We start from the raw sequence: 17473 nt of genomic DNA, 5'->3' as shown, positions 1-17473 counted from the left end.
GGTCAATTTAGTTATTCGGTAGGTTAACGCTTACAGTTTAGCTCCTGTTTATGAAATTTAAACATTTAATTTTTTTTTTAAAACGTCCAAACAAACGTTTTTTTTAGAAACATATATATATACTTGTATTAGTTATTTTTCAAAAAAACAAAGAAAAACTACATAAAGCGCCCTGGATTTTATTGACTACAATAGTAAGCGGGAACGACTCGCGAAAGAAAGAGAGTGTATTACCTCTCTCCTTTACCGACATTGGAGATGCGCGTTCTACTCTTTTTTATTTCTGTGGGCATACGCACGTTGGCTGATAGAGTCATAAACACACAAAGACATACGTCATAATCGTGAGAGAATGTAAGAAAAAGGCAGCTAGTTCTCAACCTCAGCCGTTTAGTTTAGTTTCTACCCAAGCGCATTTACAAACAGGAAAAGTTATCAAGTCTTGCAGCGATTTTTACGCGCTTTATTATATTTTTGCGCGGATTGATATTTTTTGTGCGGATTGCTAGTAATACCGCGAAAATTGCGCGGATTTTTAACCAATTTTGAAAATTCTGCGCGGAGGATAAATCCTCCGCGCACGACATATTTTCCAGTCTGGATTGTTTCTATATCGCGAAATGTAATTATAGATATTAGTGATCTTATTACAGGCATAAAGTCTTGCATTTTATGTTATGGCCTCATATGTTGGTATAATAAAGGTTCATATAAATATATATATTTATTTCCCATGATGTTTCTGTTTTCATTTGTAATGTTTATTTCTGGCCTACCATTACTATTTACCCTTTTATGTAGGTTATATGGAGATATTGGAAAATTAATCCTCAGTGTTTAAAATCTGATGTCAGCATTGCTCCATCAGAAAACCGACAATCACATGATGATTTTATTCATGATTTAGATTTACACTGTAAGTGTTCTCGTTTTATTGTTGTAAATGTATCGTTTGTGATTACACGTGCATTAAACCTGGCGTGGCAGAGTAAACCCTGGAAAACAAGGTTAAATAAGTAACATTTATTCGCCATATGTTTTTTCATAATTTTTTAAAGGTAATAAACCATAGTAATAAAAACAAAGAAAATATTGTGAATTAACAGTAAAATGATAATAAATAAAACAGGCTATGTATTTAAATATATGTATGTCAAAGTTTAAGTTAAGTATCGATTAAAAAAACCATGGCTTCAAACCCACACAACAAACAGTAAACTAAAATACTTTTTTTTATATCCAGCTGAAGTAAAACGCGTGTTTGGAGTCAATATGTTGGTTTATATAAAGCAGCTTTGTCTTGGACATTTTGATTATTTTGTTCGACTTTCAAACCCGTTACAAATATTGATAATGTCGTACATGGAACTCGAAGACATTGCTAGTTTGTCGCAAACCAACAAACATTTTCATGAGGTAAGCAAAAATAATAAACAGTAACTTTTCATGCTCTAGTTATATTATATAGGTGACTTAATTTTTTTAATTATATTAATATTTTAATTAAAATTAAAGAATACTTTACAACTGTTTGTTAGCAGGCATTTGGCTGCTATTTCCTGATTTTTTTATCAATAAGCATAAGGTTTATGTTTTGTTGTATCTTTATGCTTGTCCACAGCTTTGCAACTCTGAGCAACTTTGGGAACATATTGTTGAGAGTCATTGTGATACGATCACACCAGAGATGAAATTGTTTGCTGGTGAAGTTGGATGGAAACATGTAGGACCGATACGACTTATTTTTAACTTCATAGTAATGTTGGGTTAAATAATATTTCATACGATACACGTGTAAATACTTACGTTGAATTGTCTTATAGACAATGTTTTGATACATGTTATAACATTACAAAGTAAATGAGTTTTTTGTTGCAATAGTTTTTACGGATAATTCATCCCATTAAAAATATCTATTTTACCAGGTATTCTTTACTAACAAACTACAGCTACGAGCTCAAATGCGCAGACATCAGAACCGAGGGACGTTTAGCAATGCCCCCGATGAACAGTAACGTGCACGACATATACTGTTTTTAACATTAGTGGTGCCATATATATATTGCATCACTGTGACTTTTGTAAACGCAGCTTAAGAGCAGAAAAACAAGTCATTAACAAGTTTTGTATTGCTTTGCAATCATTTTAAAGGTGTTTCATTGCATATAAGTTGAGTTTAATTATCATAAGCGATATGTTGCTTGATTTGCTTTCTTTTTTAACCATATGCCTGTGAGTTATTTTTAATTTTTGTATAATTTTTCATACATATTTTTCAAAAAGTAAATTCGTTCAGTGAGACCAAGTACCTTGTTCCTTTTGTTAACTGTTTTTTTTGTAATCTTTTATTAGTGTTACACTATTGGTTCATATATATTTTGTTAATAAAAGAAACAAAAAAATTAAAAGCACTCCCACAGGAAGGGTATATTGGCAGTTATAAATATGATAATTCCTAATTTGACGTACAAGAGAAGTGGAGGGTTAAGGTGTATACAAGTTGAATGTGTTGGATTTAAATTCTACAGCAATATGTGTTTTGGTATATTAAAATGCCTAATACCCAGTTGATCTTGATACTGCTATGAATAATGAATCAAAGTTTAAAGCGCGAACATGTTTTAGCTGTCACAAGCATCTAATATACGTCACAAGATGTACTTTTATTGTTAGTTGGAAACATTTTCTGTTTGCAGCAAATAATGTGTGTACATCACAGTCATTTTTTGTACTTTGCCAACGTTTTATTTTTGTCATGTACATTTATTTTTTCTTTGTTCCAGGATTAATTTTTTATTCATAGGAAATAATCTATGCAATAACGTGTAGTGCCCATTATGGACACTTTTGTCTGTCACAAACATTTAATAAGTGCTATGATCATTTTTCGATCTGTTTTAAACATTTTATATCAGTCACAGACTTTCCATATCTGCCATGAACTTTATGTCTGGTGGGAGTCTACTGACAATCATCCAACGACAGTCAGAAGCATACTAAAATTTATTTGACCCAATCACAACACAGCTGCTGTTATTATTAGAAACCACTGAAATAGAAAGTGCATAAAACATTTTAAAACTCAAAACTCAGTAAAAAAATGTCACTGAAATTTTTTTGATTGCTGACAGCCACAAACATTAACAAAATCTTGCTGTTTTAAACACACACACACGGAACGAGGGTGACAATTGAATTGCTTCTAACATTAAAACACTTAAGGAATAAAAATACGACACAATGCGTAACTTTTTCTACGTCTTGAGCATTAAGCTTGAATTAAGAATGGATGTCTTTTATATCGTTATACTGCTTTGGATAAAAGTCTGGTTAAAAAGGAATGTAGCTTGAGGGATATTTCACTGGCAAACAATTTTCAATATGCTGAGCAATATGGTTCCATTCCAAAAGCCGGCAAACCTGAATAGTTACGATGGTATGACAAAAGTGTTTTTGTAAATTCATTTTAAGTACTAATGTTAAGACATCATATGCAGCTCTTCTTATTAAAATTAGAGTATGCAAATTTTATTTGCAGAAGAACTTCATACCATTTATAATATCCCTGGAAGCAAATGTAATTTTGGTGTTTTAAGTAATATTATATTTTGCTAAATAAACTACTTTATAAGCGGGCCAATTATGATGCATAGATAGTATTATAGTATCTTTTGATGTAGTATCTACATTGTGTATTCCCTGTCATTTGTTTATTGGCAAGACACTCTAACTTAGTGTTCACTAACGGGTTAAAATCAATCACCCACAAACATTATTGAAGCAGGCATTGGGTGTATTAAATAGAACAACCATTGCTTATATAGTTGCCACGACACGTGAGAATAAATCGGATATATTATATCCGTCATCGATGTAGTTAACATAATTTATTATTAAAATAACAATAGTTAGGTTAATAATCTCACCTCAATCAGTTTTAAATCGGTTTCTTTTAAAGTTTTATCATCTAATTGTCGAAGAAGTGTTTTAGCAGCGGTTCCATACAATTCCAATGCCATAGCATGTTTGTAGATGAATGGTAGCACCTGTTACATGGGATATTGTTAACATTTAGCTTATATCAAGCAATGGTAAATATTATGCAACCTGTTTGTTAACATACGCACACAATTGGATTAAATTTTTAAAAAGTTGTTTTATTACAAAAACAGATTTGAAAAAACAATGTGTTCCAAACATTTTTTCTGACTTCATTAAATTATTATTTCTGGGTTATTAAATTGTTTTATTTTTTACCAATATTTTTCTGGGTTTTTAAATATTTTATTGTACCATTATTTTCCAAGTTATAAAATATACAATAAAATGTGATGTTACAAAAACAGATATAAAAAAGGTATGTTTTTCAATATAATTTTTACATTTATTGGTACAAAAGTAAACTGAAGACACGCTCTCAAATTAATTTAGAAAAATTGAACCTACTTTAGTATCTGTGATGTCAGCAAACATAAGCAGTTGTTCATACGTAGATTTCAAATCACCAAGCATTGCATTGCCAACCTCATTTTCTTGGTCACCTGTAACATTTATAAATAATCATACCATTTAGTCAAAAACTTATAAAACATAGCATCATTTATGGTTAAATTACACTCCCTTTTGATAATTTTTGTCTTTAACTTTAAAAGCACAAATCAGACTGTATTTTTTTCCATTTTGCCATTACTTCTACCAGCCATAAAACAAAAAATGTTCCCTAATATTAGTTTCCTATAATAATTATAGTACAATTATACGTATATACAACTTTTTGTCGTCCATGCAACAAGCCTTTATTTTGGTTTTAGCATTACTTTTAAAGTTCATTTCCATCAATAAATAAAACTGACCTTCTGCTCCATCCTCGTGGTCACCTGGTTTCCCATGTTTCTGATTGAGTTGAATTATTTTATCAGCAAGTGCACATCCTTTATACACCAACGCACTGATCATGAAATTCTTCTGTTTCTCTGTTTCGCTATAAACACAAAAGATAAATCTAAAACAACAGAGCCATTACAAAAGTCAGGACTAAATACACATCTTCAAATTGTTCGCAATATTTCTACAGGATGAGTGTGGTGTAGCAGACTAGATGTATGATGATACATAACAAGGTTTACTGATGGAATGTATAACAAATGAAGATTCTACAGCTTGGGGGTGTTAAACCAGAAGTTCTTTAACTGGGGGTGCTAGATTCATAAGCTGAAAGCAAAATATGTCAAAATAATTGTGATTTGATGTTATTAACAGTCTGCTATTGTAGGCAATCAACAAAGGGCTGAAGGTTTTAAAATATTTGTTTTGAATTTTTTTTATGGTCTTGCCACTGCTGCTAAGTTATTAAATTATTTTATCTTATTTTTCAAGTATGAATATTCAATGAAACATTTACAAACTTCAAACAGATTTTTTTTAAGTACAAATATTATTCTGTTTAATGTTTTTAATTTTCAGATGAGGTGGGGAAAGTTAAAGGACCTTTATATAAACCACAACAACTAAAATATTGATAAATCACCTTTTAGTGGCAGCAGCATCTGCTCTCGGATCAATTTTAATTCCAAGTTTGGCGGCCAACGACTCTGCGTTTATCCTCATTATGACATCATTAGCTATTCCAATAATTTCATCCAAATTTTCGTCCCTGGTCTGTATGAAAAAAAATTGTAAACCAAAAATGGCAGTCGGTCTTATTACCACTACAACATGAAACATTGCTCCAGCTATATAACCTTTCATCTTGTAAAAGCTTATTTTCGTAAATTATGTATAGTCATATCAACTTATATGATATATGTAGCACATAAATTTTGAATTTTATTTTAGAATTTACAACAGAAGTACCTTGGCTGCCTCTAGTACTTGTAGTTTTGCAAGGTATACTGGAATATGGTCAGGCCATTCCCCCACAAGTTTATCAAAGAAATCTACTTGTTCATATCTGCATTAAAATAACATTATTAAAAATAACAAGAAGCATAAGTAAATTTTATCAAAAATGGTATTTGTACGACTGTGTAAAAAGAAACTTATGTACAGCTGAAAGCTAGGTAAATTTTAAACAGGAGGAAACACATTTTAATAACATATTTAAGTGTTACGGGTAATCCTAAGATGAGTATCCAAAATCAAAACATAAACAACACTATACTTGGTCATGCATGTAATTTGTAAGTCCCTCATATCTTCATTAGACTTTTCAACATTGCTTTTCGCAAGCTGGCCGACCTTTCCCGACTTTTTATTCCCTTTTGTTGACTTTGTTTTAGTTGGTTGATCAATAAGGACATAGTTGAAGGGATAAGTGACCTACAAGTAGAAGTTGAAATGATGGCTTACTGAGAAACTACTTATCAATATAAAGTAAAATAACGAAAAATACTTTTCTCTTTTTAAATGCAATACCAAGACAACAGTAACAAAAACAACCATTTGATCAAATTCTATAATAGAACAGTCAGTCAGGGTAAAATGTCTGTTAAACTAGACATACAGACAACACACAATATGCAAAACACTAAAAACAGTGATCGTTTTTTGATCTTTCAACTAAATGCATTAAAAATCGTAATTGGAAAATAAAAAGTTTAAATTTTCAAGAGCCCAGGTTGGGATAATACCTGCGCACTCTTTCCTTGTCGTTTTCTGCAAAATTTTTCCTGCCAACACACCACACTTCAAAGTTCTTATTTACATAACTTATCCACAAATGAGGATCAACTTACCGCCTTTTTCCCCAATTCTCCTTTTGCTAAACTCAGACAACCAGTAAGATAGTGACCACTGCAGCAATTCTTTGGAATTCTGTTTTAAATGCAAGAAATAAAAATAATCCCCACAAAAAAAAATGAAGCAATTAATTTTCCAAGAAATGATCTTCTGGGAAAAAATTAACTTAGATTTTATTAAAAACCCGAACATTTTTGTCATAAAAGGCAAAAGTTTTTGGGGTGGAAATAAAGTTGTCATTAAATTTTTATGCAAAAATATCATTTACTGTAAAATATATCTAGTAAAAATGGCAGCAGAATATATATTTCTATTAAACTATTTTTAAAAGCTAAAACTCCATCTTAATACAATATAACTGTGTTGGCTATAAAAAGTAAAGCAATCCATAACAAAAGCTAGATTAAGATAATAACCGTAATTACGAATATAAGAACAATTGAATAAAATGCATATGAAAAAACTGGCGTTATAACAAAAACTTCCATAAAACTTACTTATCATCGGGTATAGGAGCAATATACACAGGAAGAGTACATCCAGGTGAGATCGTGCTGTTCATCCTTGTGCCGCCCATCAAAGCATCACGATGAGTGGACAACACATCAAGTGTGATAGCAGATGGAAGTTTACATTTCACAGACATAGCTGCGTCCTTCAATCGTTGTAAAGCTTCCCTGCTTTCCTGGGTAACTTGCAAGCGCACTGTGTACTCTCCTTTCTCAAGTTTGCAGCCATACTAGAAAGATTTTAATTGAAATTTATCTCGTAAATACAATGAACATGCACTTGTTAAAAACATTTTTAAAAAAAGATTCAAAAAATTTGTAGGTTAAAAAACAGTTTTTTTTAAACTAAGTTTTTTAAAAAATACACAGAAACTACACTATTTTAATACTTTTTTAATGAATGACATAAAATAGAGCAAAACTATTAATCTCTCCCCACTTACATGATCTGGGTAAGCATCTCCTGCAGCGACCAAACATTTGTTTGAATTAAACAGCAGCCATAATTGACTGTTGTATTCATTCTCATACAAGAGATCGGACATGATGGGAAACGATATGATAACATCGGTTGCCTTAGTCTGAAAAGGCAGTGTATTGCATGAAATATTTAATGTAAATTTATTATTGTCAGAGCCAGACAACGACATTCATTACAACATAGGTGTTCTACTTTACACATGTCATGCCCAATTACAAGCCAACGCCATGCAACTTTGTAGGTGGTTATTTTCAGCACTAGCCCAACTTATTTGTAAATATTCAAAACAGTTTGCAACCAAGAGTTCTAATCACAGTTTCTAAGCCCGATATGTTTCCAAACATTAAAAAAAAATTCCCATCCTGCAAAAACTAAAATGTACAGCAAACGTACCATGTGCACATTGTATGTGTTGACCATCTCATATATTGGTTTCTCTCCCAACAGCATATCCCGTGAAGTTAGAGGACGAATATTGTGCTCGACAGGGCGCACAGGTTGCACGATGTGCTTCAATGAAACTGTTGGAGATATTTCTTCCAAGAGAAGACTCTTTAGCTCCAACCGGTGGATGCCATCCACAGCATGCTGTAAAAATAGAAATCTTAAATAGCTTTTTTAACATACATAGTTTGATGCCTATAGTATGTAAATACAAACATGGGTGTTATTATTTTGTTTTTTAAACCAAATTAAAAAAGTGGTTCCTGCATTTATACTGTAATAACCAGCTGCATAAGAAAAAAATTTAAGTTAAAGCTACATTAACTGAACTACTCTTTAAAGTTTTAAATTTAGTATCAAAATCCTGTTATCAAAACTAATTGCAGGAAACAACTACAAATACAAAATGAAAGATTAAAAAATATACATTTTTCTATGCAACTCCATATATGTAAACTGTATTACAAATACAATGTATATATTTTCCAATGGAATTTTCCATATTCCTCCTTAATAAGCAAGGAGTTACTTTCCTTTCATTCAACATCGAAATTAATTAAACAAGCCACACATACCATGGTGATGAATTTATCTGAAGGATTCACTCCATGGAATTCAACGTTATATGACACGGACACGTCACCAATGTTCGACCACCATCGTGCCACACACAACTCAAGACACATCCCTCCCTGTGTTAACAAGCAAGGTTTATCACGAATGTCAAACCGTGAAAAAAATGACAGTCGTCAATTGTATTTAGAGATTTTTTTGCAAGCTTTAATAAAAAAATATAAAGTTAAGCCATTCTTAATTTACATTTTTTGTATTATATTCTTTTAAATACGAAAATAAGTCTTCAAAAATAAGACCTGTACAAAATACAAATCATTCATAAATAAAAAAACTATTAACAAATGGAGCTACAATCATTTTTTTCTGCTAAAACATTTCTTTTTTTTCCGCTAGCTGGAAGCACAATACTATGACAGTTTATTCTGCTAATATTTGGACATAGCATTATGACAAATTATCCATTTCAGATATTTAGTGAGCATACAGAGCTACGAACAACCTCTTATTCTATATGGCTGAGGTCACATCTAGGAATGCTAGGGGACTTGCAATGTAGACCACATTTGCCCATTCCCCCAACTACATGTGCCTAACTTTTGAAAAGTCAAGGTACTTACAAGTTTTAAATGATAAAAGCTTATGCCAGCTGCATTATTAGCTTTTATTTAGCAAATAGACTGGAATGATTATTGCACTTTCACCAATGTATAACTTTATTTTAAGACATGTTTGCCTTAAGACAAGATAGTCTATTAAATCGTTCAAGTATTTATAATGGGTAATAATGGAATTTATTTTCAGGGTTATAAGCATACCTTGCACACCCATGTTAGACTACCGGACACCTAGTTAAATACACAAGTAACTAACTTGGACAGGAAAAGCTTGTTCAGTGGAGCTGGAAGAAATGATCGTGACGAATTTGTAAAACTCATGTTCGCGGAACGCCCTCTGCTCGTGTAACTGAATGCAATGCAGAACAAATCTAGACGATTGTTCCTTGGAATGGTTGAACATCCTCAGTTCTGCGAATGATATTAAATTGATTAGAACTTGTCATTCGTGGACGGAACATAATTGAAAAGATTTTAAAAGATATTCTGCCTATTAATTGTAGACTGTTTTCTTTTTCTATAGTGGTTTTAAAGTTATTGGTTCGAAGTCTTCAGACACTTTTACCCGTTTTTATTTAGATAGATAAGGACTTCCTAACCATTAAAATAAGAATTCTTTTTTTTTTTTTAAATGCTGCCAAAACCAGCCAAGAGTAAAAACCAGCAGTACAGTAATGTTTCAGCACTAATTTAAAAGGTACATTTAGTTTTTATTTTTGAATTTGTAGCGGTGAATTTTTGGGTATGAAGGTTTACGGAGTACTCCAGAGTAAATCCCTATATATTTAGTTTGGTGGCAAAAGGGTTAAGAACCACTGAATAAAACCCACTGTGTTACTTATCTTAATGACAACTTGGGCAATATTTATTAGTATGCATTAACCAATGAAAAATTGAAAATATTTTGCATAGTAATTAGTTGTGATAATAAATAAGTACCTGCCCATGTTGCGCCCTCAGGAACTTGTATAAAATGCCGACTGATCTGGCCGGGCTTAAAAACTTGATTATCAACATTCTTCTTGTACTCCAGTGACTTCTGTACACTGTGGGCAAGATTTGAACATATTAACAACAGAATATCATTAAAAATACACATAATGAAGCTAAGACAAATCTAACAAAGTTATAAAGAATGGTAAACCTTATATTTTCAAGTTTTTGTTTGTGATTTTCAGTACTAATGTTTTATAAAAATAATAATACTCCAATACTCCATGTTAGTAATAATATTTAACAATGAGTTTCATAATGGCTTGTAAATTCTACATATAATGTATTTAGCTATTTCATGGAATAAATTTGGAAAATCATGTAATAATAAGAGAGAGATTGATTGTTTAGACATCAACATATAAATACAGGCCTTGAAATTCAGTAAACTCAATTTAAGGGAACTGGTGTATTAGAACACATATTTTTGGTTATTTTTCAACGCAGTAAGGCCATTTATGTTGAATCTTTTCATGTAAATTTGGTGACATTAAAAATGCTAATCTCGACTCACGTCTCCATCTTTATCACAGTGACAGGGACAGAGAATAAGGGACCTCTATGTGGCGACTGTGTGTCAAAACCTTGGACCTGTGCAAAGTGCGCTCCCGGTGGTAACCCGCGTGGGTCAACCTAAGAGATAAGAAACAATCTCATTTTGGGCAAATTTATTATATGTATTATTATTTAGCTATCGTTTGAATTAGACCAGAACTTGTCAACTTTTCTTGCATGGAATACTAAGGTTTACTCAATAACTTTTACATCCCAACCAACACATTGAGTTTAAAGTGATCTCAAAGGTAAAGAATGCCAAGGAAATGTAATATACACCTCAGTATACACTGTTAAAAAGCATTCAATCATGTTATAGCGTTTTTTTTCAGGAAAATTAAATATCATTTAAAATTATTTTTAAATTAAATTACCTTTTCAAGAAAACTAAATTATTTTTAGGTTGATAAAGTATATGAACAAATACTGTTAGATAATAAAGTTAACATTTCACTAACTTTAATACTGAAACCACGAGCCATGTTCATCAACTCAAAGTGTGTTGGAACAACAACCCATGGCTGACTACTACAGACAGCCATGTGACAACGGAAGTCTATTTTCTCTTCAGGACCTGAATAGAAGAATCACTTTACTTTATAATGTAACATGCACACAATAGTAGATATATTGGAAAAACCCAGAAGTTTTACTTAATCATGAAAAAAAAAGTATTAAAACAAAATTATTGAAAACCTAATTTTTTTCCAGACATATTTTGTAAAAGCTTGAAAATTTATTAAAAACTGGCAAATAAATATTTAATTCATTTATCAAAAATCATGCTACTCGTGTGTCTTAACTCACCAGCTGTGTGATGATACTTTGGTTCAACAGTCACAAACACTGTGTGCGCCACTGAAGCTTCTTCCATTGAGCGTAAATAAACACCTGCCAAGTTTTATTGGATTATTAATAGCTAAAACAACAGCTTTAAATATTCTTACCTTTCTTGTTCTTTGGTAACGAAACAGTGAAAGAGATTTTGTTGTCTGGGAAGTCGGCATATTTTGTGAGGTAGTCAAAACATTCGTTTACCTATGGATAGCAGGATATAATGTGTTTAATATGGAAAACCATTTAAAGTGTACATGCCAATTAATAGCCATTAAAACTTGTAAAAATGTAAAATTGAGTTATATTCGGTGTGAATATAGAATATATACAGACTGTAATGGACTTACTCTATTGCCAGTAAAACAAGATCTTTTAAATAATTATGAGATTTTTAGTAAAATTTAAGATCAGATGTATATGTATACTTGTTGTAGTAATTGTAGATATTACACTTATATCAAACAATCTGCGGTTTGCATATTTCATTAGTCACCTGAACGAGGCCGAAACCTTGTGCAAATATTTCAACATTCTCTTGTTTGAACGCTGTGTTTTCCAATGCCCTTCTAATACTGTACGGGGTGTATGAGATGTCTCTTCCTTTCAATCCTGCAACCACAACAAGGGCCACGATATTAACATTCTAATAACACATGCTTGGTATCTGTATAATCAATATCCTAAGGCAGCGAAAACGGAAAATCAATAAATTTTCAGTTGCTAATTAAAGTTGGATAATTAAAGTAAATTGGTCTGTAAGGAAATGTCAAGTTATTGCTTTTGATGCAAACAAAGATTGACCACTCTGCTGGAAATATAGTGACCATAAATCCCTACACAAACCAATACAGAAATTTGAAATAACAACAATAGATAATTTAGGTCCTGATTTGAATGACTATAATAGGTATTCAAGAAAAAAGTGCAACCAGCAACATGATATATATTTGAAAGTGATTTTTAGACTATTAACAGTAATTTGACCATTTATGTTCCACCTAAAAAGTTGAAAAACTATGGGCCCCTAACCCCTACACCCACACTGTGATCAATTTTTGATACACAATAAATTTTGCCACTTTATAAGAAAAACTTGCAGATATTGTAATACTAAATAGCAACAAAGCATTTTTCTACCTGAAAGAATCAATGCAATTGCGCCACACGCATTAGGAGATGACATGGAAGTTCCGTTCATTAATTGTGATCCTTGTAATGTCCAGTTCGGCACTGAAGTTATAGCTCCACCCGGTGCTGAAATACTTACACCCAGTGCTCCATTTGTGCTGCAAAAAAACAAAAGTACTCTTAAAAACTTTTAAATTTTTAATAAAAAAAAAGTTAAAAAGTTATATTTTAGATTAAAGTTGAAAAGTTTTATTTTTGTACCAATTTATTAAAAAATAAGAGATGTAACAGATAGGTATCCTACCATGGTCCTCGGGACGACCAGGTATATTGGTTTGAAGGAAGTTTTTCTGTCATTGAATATTCAGCTGTCATCATTTCAGAAGAAACCCAAGCACCAACACCTGGTAGAAACATGTAATGAAATGAATAAAACATGTTATAAAATGAAGATATATATATACATAAATATACATATTACGTATATATGCACTTTGTATGTTATGTTAATATTTTAGATAGAATTGGTGTTCTGAATCAGCCTAGTATTTCTAGTTTTCTCTACAACTAAATTATATAAAAGTCATAATTTAAAAATCCAGAGATTCTGAAATTTACAGTTAATTCTTATCGAAAAGTAATTAAAAAAGAACATTACAATCTAGGTTTAATATACATTTTTAGTTTACAGGAATAGTGTTTCAGTAATTGTGTCCATATATGAAACACCATTCCGGTAAACCCAAAACATATCCAGTTTTGATTTAGAGACATCGTACCAATAATGTTTTCAGTTGTACCACCAGGTGAACCGACAGTGGAGAGACATGGTCCATTATTCCCAGCACTCGAAACAATGATCAGGTTGTGTTTGGTGACTGCTTGATCCATCACTTCACAAATTTTCCTGACAAATATAAAAATATTACCATTAATTATTAGCACATTACAGATTGCTTTCAAAAGTAGAGTATACATAATGAATATTAAACAAAATAAACAATATATCTATTGAGAAAACAGACTGACCTATTAATTTAATTGATGATTTTTTTCATTAAAATAGCAACAAAATGCTTCAATTAACACAGCATAGCAGTATAACACATTAACTTACCCACTACCCGGCCAATGGCTAGCTTCTCCATAACTCAGGTTAGCAAGATGGCAGCCATGCTTCACAGCTTCTGTGATCTAAAATTAACAGTTTATTTGACAAATTTATGTTTTTACAAAGTGGAAATGATTTAAGCTTACACCACGGATAATTCCAGTTCCAGTTTCCATGGTTGCAAGTCTGGAATCACCGATTTTAATGGCCACAATTTGTGCTCCTGGTGCAAGCCCATTTCTTTCTGGTTCTTCAGGAAAATAACCAGCTGTAATGGCTGCAACGTGCGTCCCATGCGATCCTTAAAAAGGAACAATAAATACAAAGATTTGGTTGAGTGGTTCAAAGTCAATTTTGCACAAACTTATGGTTTTATCGGTTTTTAAATTTATAGTAAAGATTCCATGACCAAAGTGTTGCACCAATTTGTATATAACAACACAAAACAGTAATGCAGTTATAAACACAAAACATTCGAGTGTTAATAAATGTTTCACATCACAATTGGTACTTGAAATAAGCGGTTCAACTACAGAGAAATCTCTCTGGCAAACTGTACGTGTGAGTGACTTCAGTTATGCGGTAGGCTTATGAACTTTAACAAAGGGACATGGCTGTCCCATTGGTAATAACAAATAGAGCTGTCTTATTCATTACACTTACCCCCATTAGCAACAATACAAAGCACCTTCCCCTCTTCATAAATATTCACTGAATAATTAAGCATGGCAGCTCGACTGATGGTCGCAAACTTCTGTGACTCACTGTAGCTTGTAAGTAGAGGGGCAGACTGGAGGTCACCACAAAGACTGATATCCACACAGGCCCTTGAATGACATATGTTGTTTTATTGTCTGGTATGTACAATATTAGTAAATACAAAGGCATTATATAGTATGAAGGTCTGGCAAAGCTGAAGATCAATTGTATTTCTGATAATGGCAACAGAGGTTGTAGAAATTAAACATCACTATATTTGTGAATCACTTTTTCAAGCCCCTTTTTTTAACTTCAATTAACAAAAATAGTGAATATACTTACTGAAAAGTATTGCCGTCATGGAAAACTATGCAGTCAGCAACTGGGCCAGGGTCACTCCAATTTTTGTCAACTTTATCTAAAAAATCAACGGCAGCTTGAAGGTTCTCTTTTTGCATTTTCTTATCCTGCAACATAAGCATAACAAAATAAAAGAATTAAACTGATCAAATCACTTTGAACAGGCAAAAAATAAGCAACACAGCTAAAACACAGAAGCCCCTTAAAGGGGGATTCAAACATATTCTTGAGGGTGGCATCAGAGTACCTAAAAGTAGACCAGAGTCTTCCTTCAAAATTTTCCACATACAGTATTTTTCTCACCGGTAATGAATCATTATCATTTGCGATAAAATCATTCAGTTTTGCCATCGCCATTGCTGTCTTTAGTTTATGTGATCTTTCCCAACCAATTTCTTTGTCTTCCTTCTAAATTGAATCGGACAGAAAGAAATTATGACTGGTTTACATTGCGTGAACAGGTTTAAAAACACACTTACTGTCAGCCGATCCTTTAGACCTTTAGGGAAAATCTGGTGCAAATTTTTTATGCCAATGTTAAATTTTCCATTTGGGTTGTTCCATGAAGTAGGAATCTATAAAAAAGTAATATATATATATAATATCATGCTTTCTTCTGTCTTTTACCAATACCTAAACAGAATTTAACATACGTTGGGGGAATACGGTATATATATATATATATATATTTAAAACTATCAGTGGAAAAATAGTATCCTTACCAAACACACACCCACAATAAAAGCAGTATTGGGCTTCAAACTTTATATCTTGTGGCGAGCATTGTAACCAGTGAGCTAAAGTGCCGGTTAAATAAACTGTACTAAAATATATATAATATATAAAACACTTTTTAAACAATTCTACAGCTTTACCTTTAACTTTCTTCCAGTCAATCCTTGGACACAACCATCTTCATCAGGAGTAACCACCACGCTCATATCAACATCACCACTTCCCGTTGTATCGATGATATCTATAATCTTTGGTCGGCCATCAGGGGTCTCCTGTTAAAAAATATATAAATTTAAATATTAAATCTATACATAAATTAAACCTTTCTGGCTTTATGGGATTAAATTACAAAATTTAGCAGAAAAAGTTAAGCAGAAATTGTAGCTTTAGCAAAAATAATTTTGGCTACATATATTTATCTTGCCTGCAGTCCCAAAGCACCAGGGTCGACACCAGTATCAAGGATAGCAATTGTAATTCCTTGACCATTGTAATCTGGGTATTTGTTAAGAAAGTTAAGAGCACCAATTTCTTTCTTTGGAACCATGCAGTGTATGGGAAAGTCTGTGTCAATGACACTCTTCATTGTAACTTTCAGGTAAAATCAATTCGTTACTATTTCTAACTGTAATCTAAACGTATCTGGTAGTTGGTAATGCTGTTTCAAATTATCGTCCAGATGGAATCTGTAAAATTACAAAACGCTGATAACAAAATAGGCACGCGTGTAAACTTTTTCGAAAAACACCACAAGTACTCAATACAATTACCAATACGGCAAAACGTACATAAATAACACAACAAAACACGCAAATACCACAAAACACACCAATTAAGTTGTCTAAGAGTTCACTAGGTTCTGATTTTCAGGTACCCCACCGGCCAAACCTGTTCGCTAGCTGTCGCAATGCGAAGTGTTAATAAAAATACTTAGTTGATATTTAAACCGAAGTTTTGCACGGGGTAACTTTTCTTTAAATATTACTTGTATAAATAAACAAAGTGTATGTATAATTTTACATGTATATGTTTTACCACGTGTGCACTTGGTATGTTTTGTCTTTGCAAACTCAATAGATCTTGAGCGTATCTGATTTAAGCGTTCTGTCTGAGCGGGATTTTCCAGTATTCTTTGCTTGTTGCACGACTGGCGGGAGGTGTTTAGTGTATAGAGTTTTGTAAGTTTCTTCTAGTCGCTATAAACGTGGAATCAAACTACGTTTGCATATGGCATTTTCCACACCACCACGAACGCCAGTATTGGCTGGCAAAACAAGTCCAATCGTAACTAAAACAGCCACTCGAAGCAAAGTGGTCGATACGAAAAATTTGTTCATTTTTTCCGGGATCAATTTGATTGTCAGCTTGTTCTTGTTCTATGAACTGTAAGTAAATATGCTATGCCATAATTATTTCAATAAATATCAACCATTATTTTAACAATGTAATATAAAGGCAATATGCTATAATATAACGCTATACCGTACAATTTTTAAACATATCCAGTATCCACATTAGGTAATTCTTTAGCTGGTGGCCACCTGAAATTTTGGTTTCAAAATGTTCTATAGCCCTCACTGATACCTGCTGTCTAATTTTTTTTTCAAAAAAGTCGGGCGTTCGTGTCGAAAATTAACTTTAAAAATGCGCAAAAACATGCTGTGTCACCGTAATTCGTCTGATTAGCGTAAGG

General features: G+C 32.3%; 3 protein-coding genes across 4 annotated transcripts in view; 2 read left to right on the top strand and 1 right to left on the bottom strand.

Moving 5' to 3' along the window:
* LOC100186925 (F-box only protein 36-like) overlaps positions 1-2394 on the top strand; it is a 3104-nt gene extending 710 nt beyond the window's left edge. Inside the window, exons 2-5 of the mRNA XM_002131999.5 lie at positions 802-916; positions 1244-1416; positions 1622-1723; positions 1926-2394. Coding sequence (XP_002132035.1) covers positions 802-916; positions 1244-1416; positions 1622-1723; positions 1926-2015 — 480 coding nt within the window. The 3' untranslated portion in view covers positions 2016-2394. The remainder of the gene's footprint in view (positions 1-801; positions 917-1243; positions 1417-1621; positions 1724-1925) is intronic.
* Positions 2395-2985: 591 nt separating this feature from the next.
* Positions 2986-16327, bottom strand: LOC100177474 (tripeptidyl-peptidase 2; the record flags this gene model as incomplete). Its single annotated transcript, XM_009864095.2, is given in 31 exon segments — positions 2986-3420; positions 3927-4046; positions 4447-4541; positions 4854-4981; positions 5528-5658; positions 5854-5950; positions 6161-6318; positions 6630-6668; positions 6735-6813; positions 7236-7477; positions 7691-7828; positions 8122-8316; positions 8748-8864; positions 9619-9773; positions 10302-10408; positions 10870-10988; positions 11369-11484; positions 11718-11801; positions 11858-11948; positions 12241-12356; positions 12885-13033; positions 13180-13279; positions 13655-13782; positions 13993-14069; positions 14133-14287; positions 14650-14813; positions 15028-15152; positions 15349-15453; positions 15525-15620; positions 15921-16052; positions 16205-16327. Coding segments are annotated over 31 exon segments (3771 nt in total), but the record flags the coding sequence as incomplete, so codon positions are not given.
* Positions 16328-16888: 561 nt separating this feature from the next.
* The window catches only part of LOC100176709 (transmembrane protein 209), an 8651-nt gene continuing 8066 nt past the window's right edge, over positions 16889-17473 (top strand). The window contains exon 1 of one of the 2 annotated variants that reach the window (XM_026834566.1): positions 16889-17165. In XM_026834566.1, coding sequence (XP_026690367.1) covers positions 17008-17165 — 158 coding nt within the window. In that variant the 5' untranslated portion in view covers positions 16889-17007. The remainder of the gene's footprint in view (positions 17166-17473) is intronic. The other variant, XM_002131993.4, reaches the window with a different exon arrangement.

The sequence above is a fragment of the Ciona intestinalis genome, chromosome 1 (genome assembly GCF_000224145.3).
Source record: "Ciona intestinalis chromosome 1, KH, whole genome shotgun sequence".
In the NCBI taxonomy this organism is placed as follows: Eukaryota; Metazoa; Chordata; class Ascidiacea; order Phlebobranchia; family Cionidae; genus Ciona; species Ciona intestinalis.
This window is presented reverse-complemented; position numbering and strand designations above follow the sequence as displayed.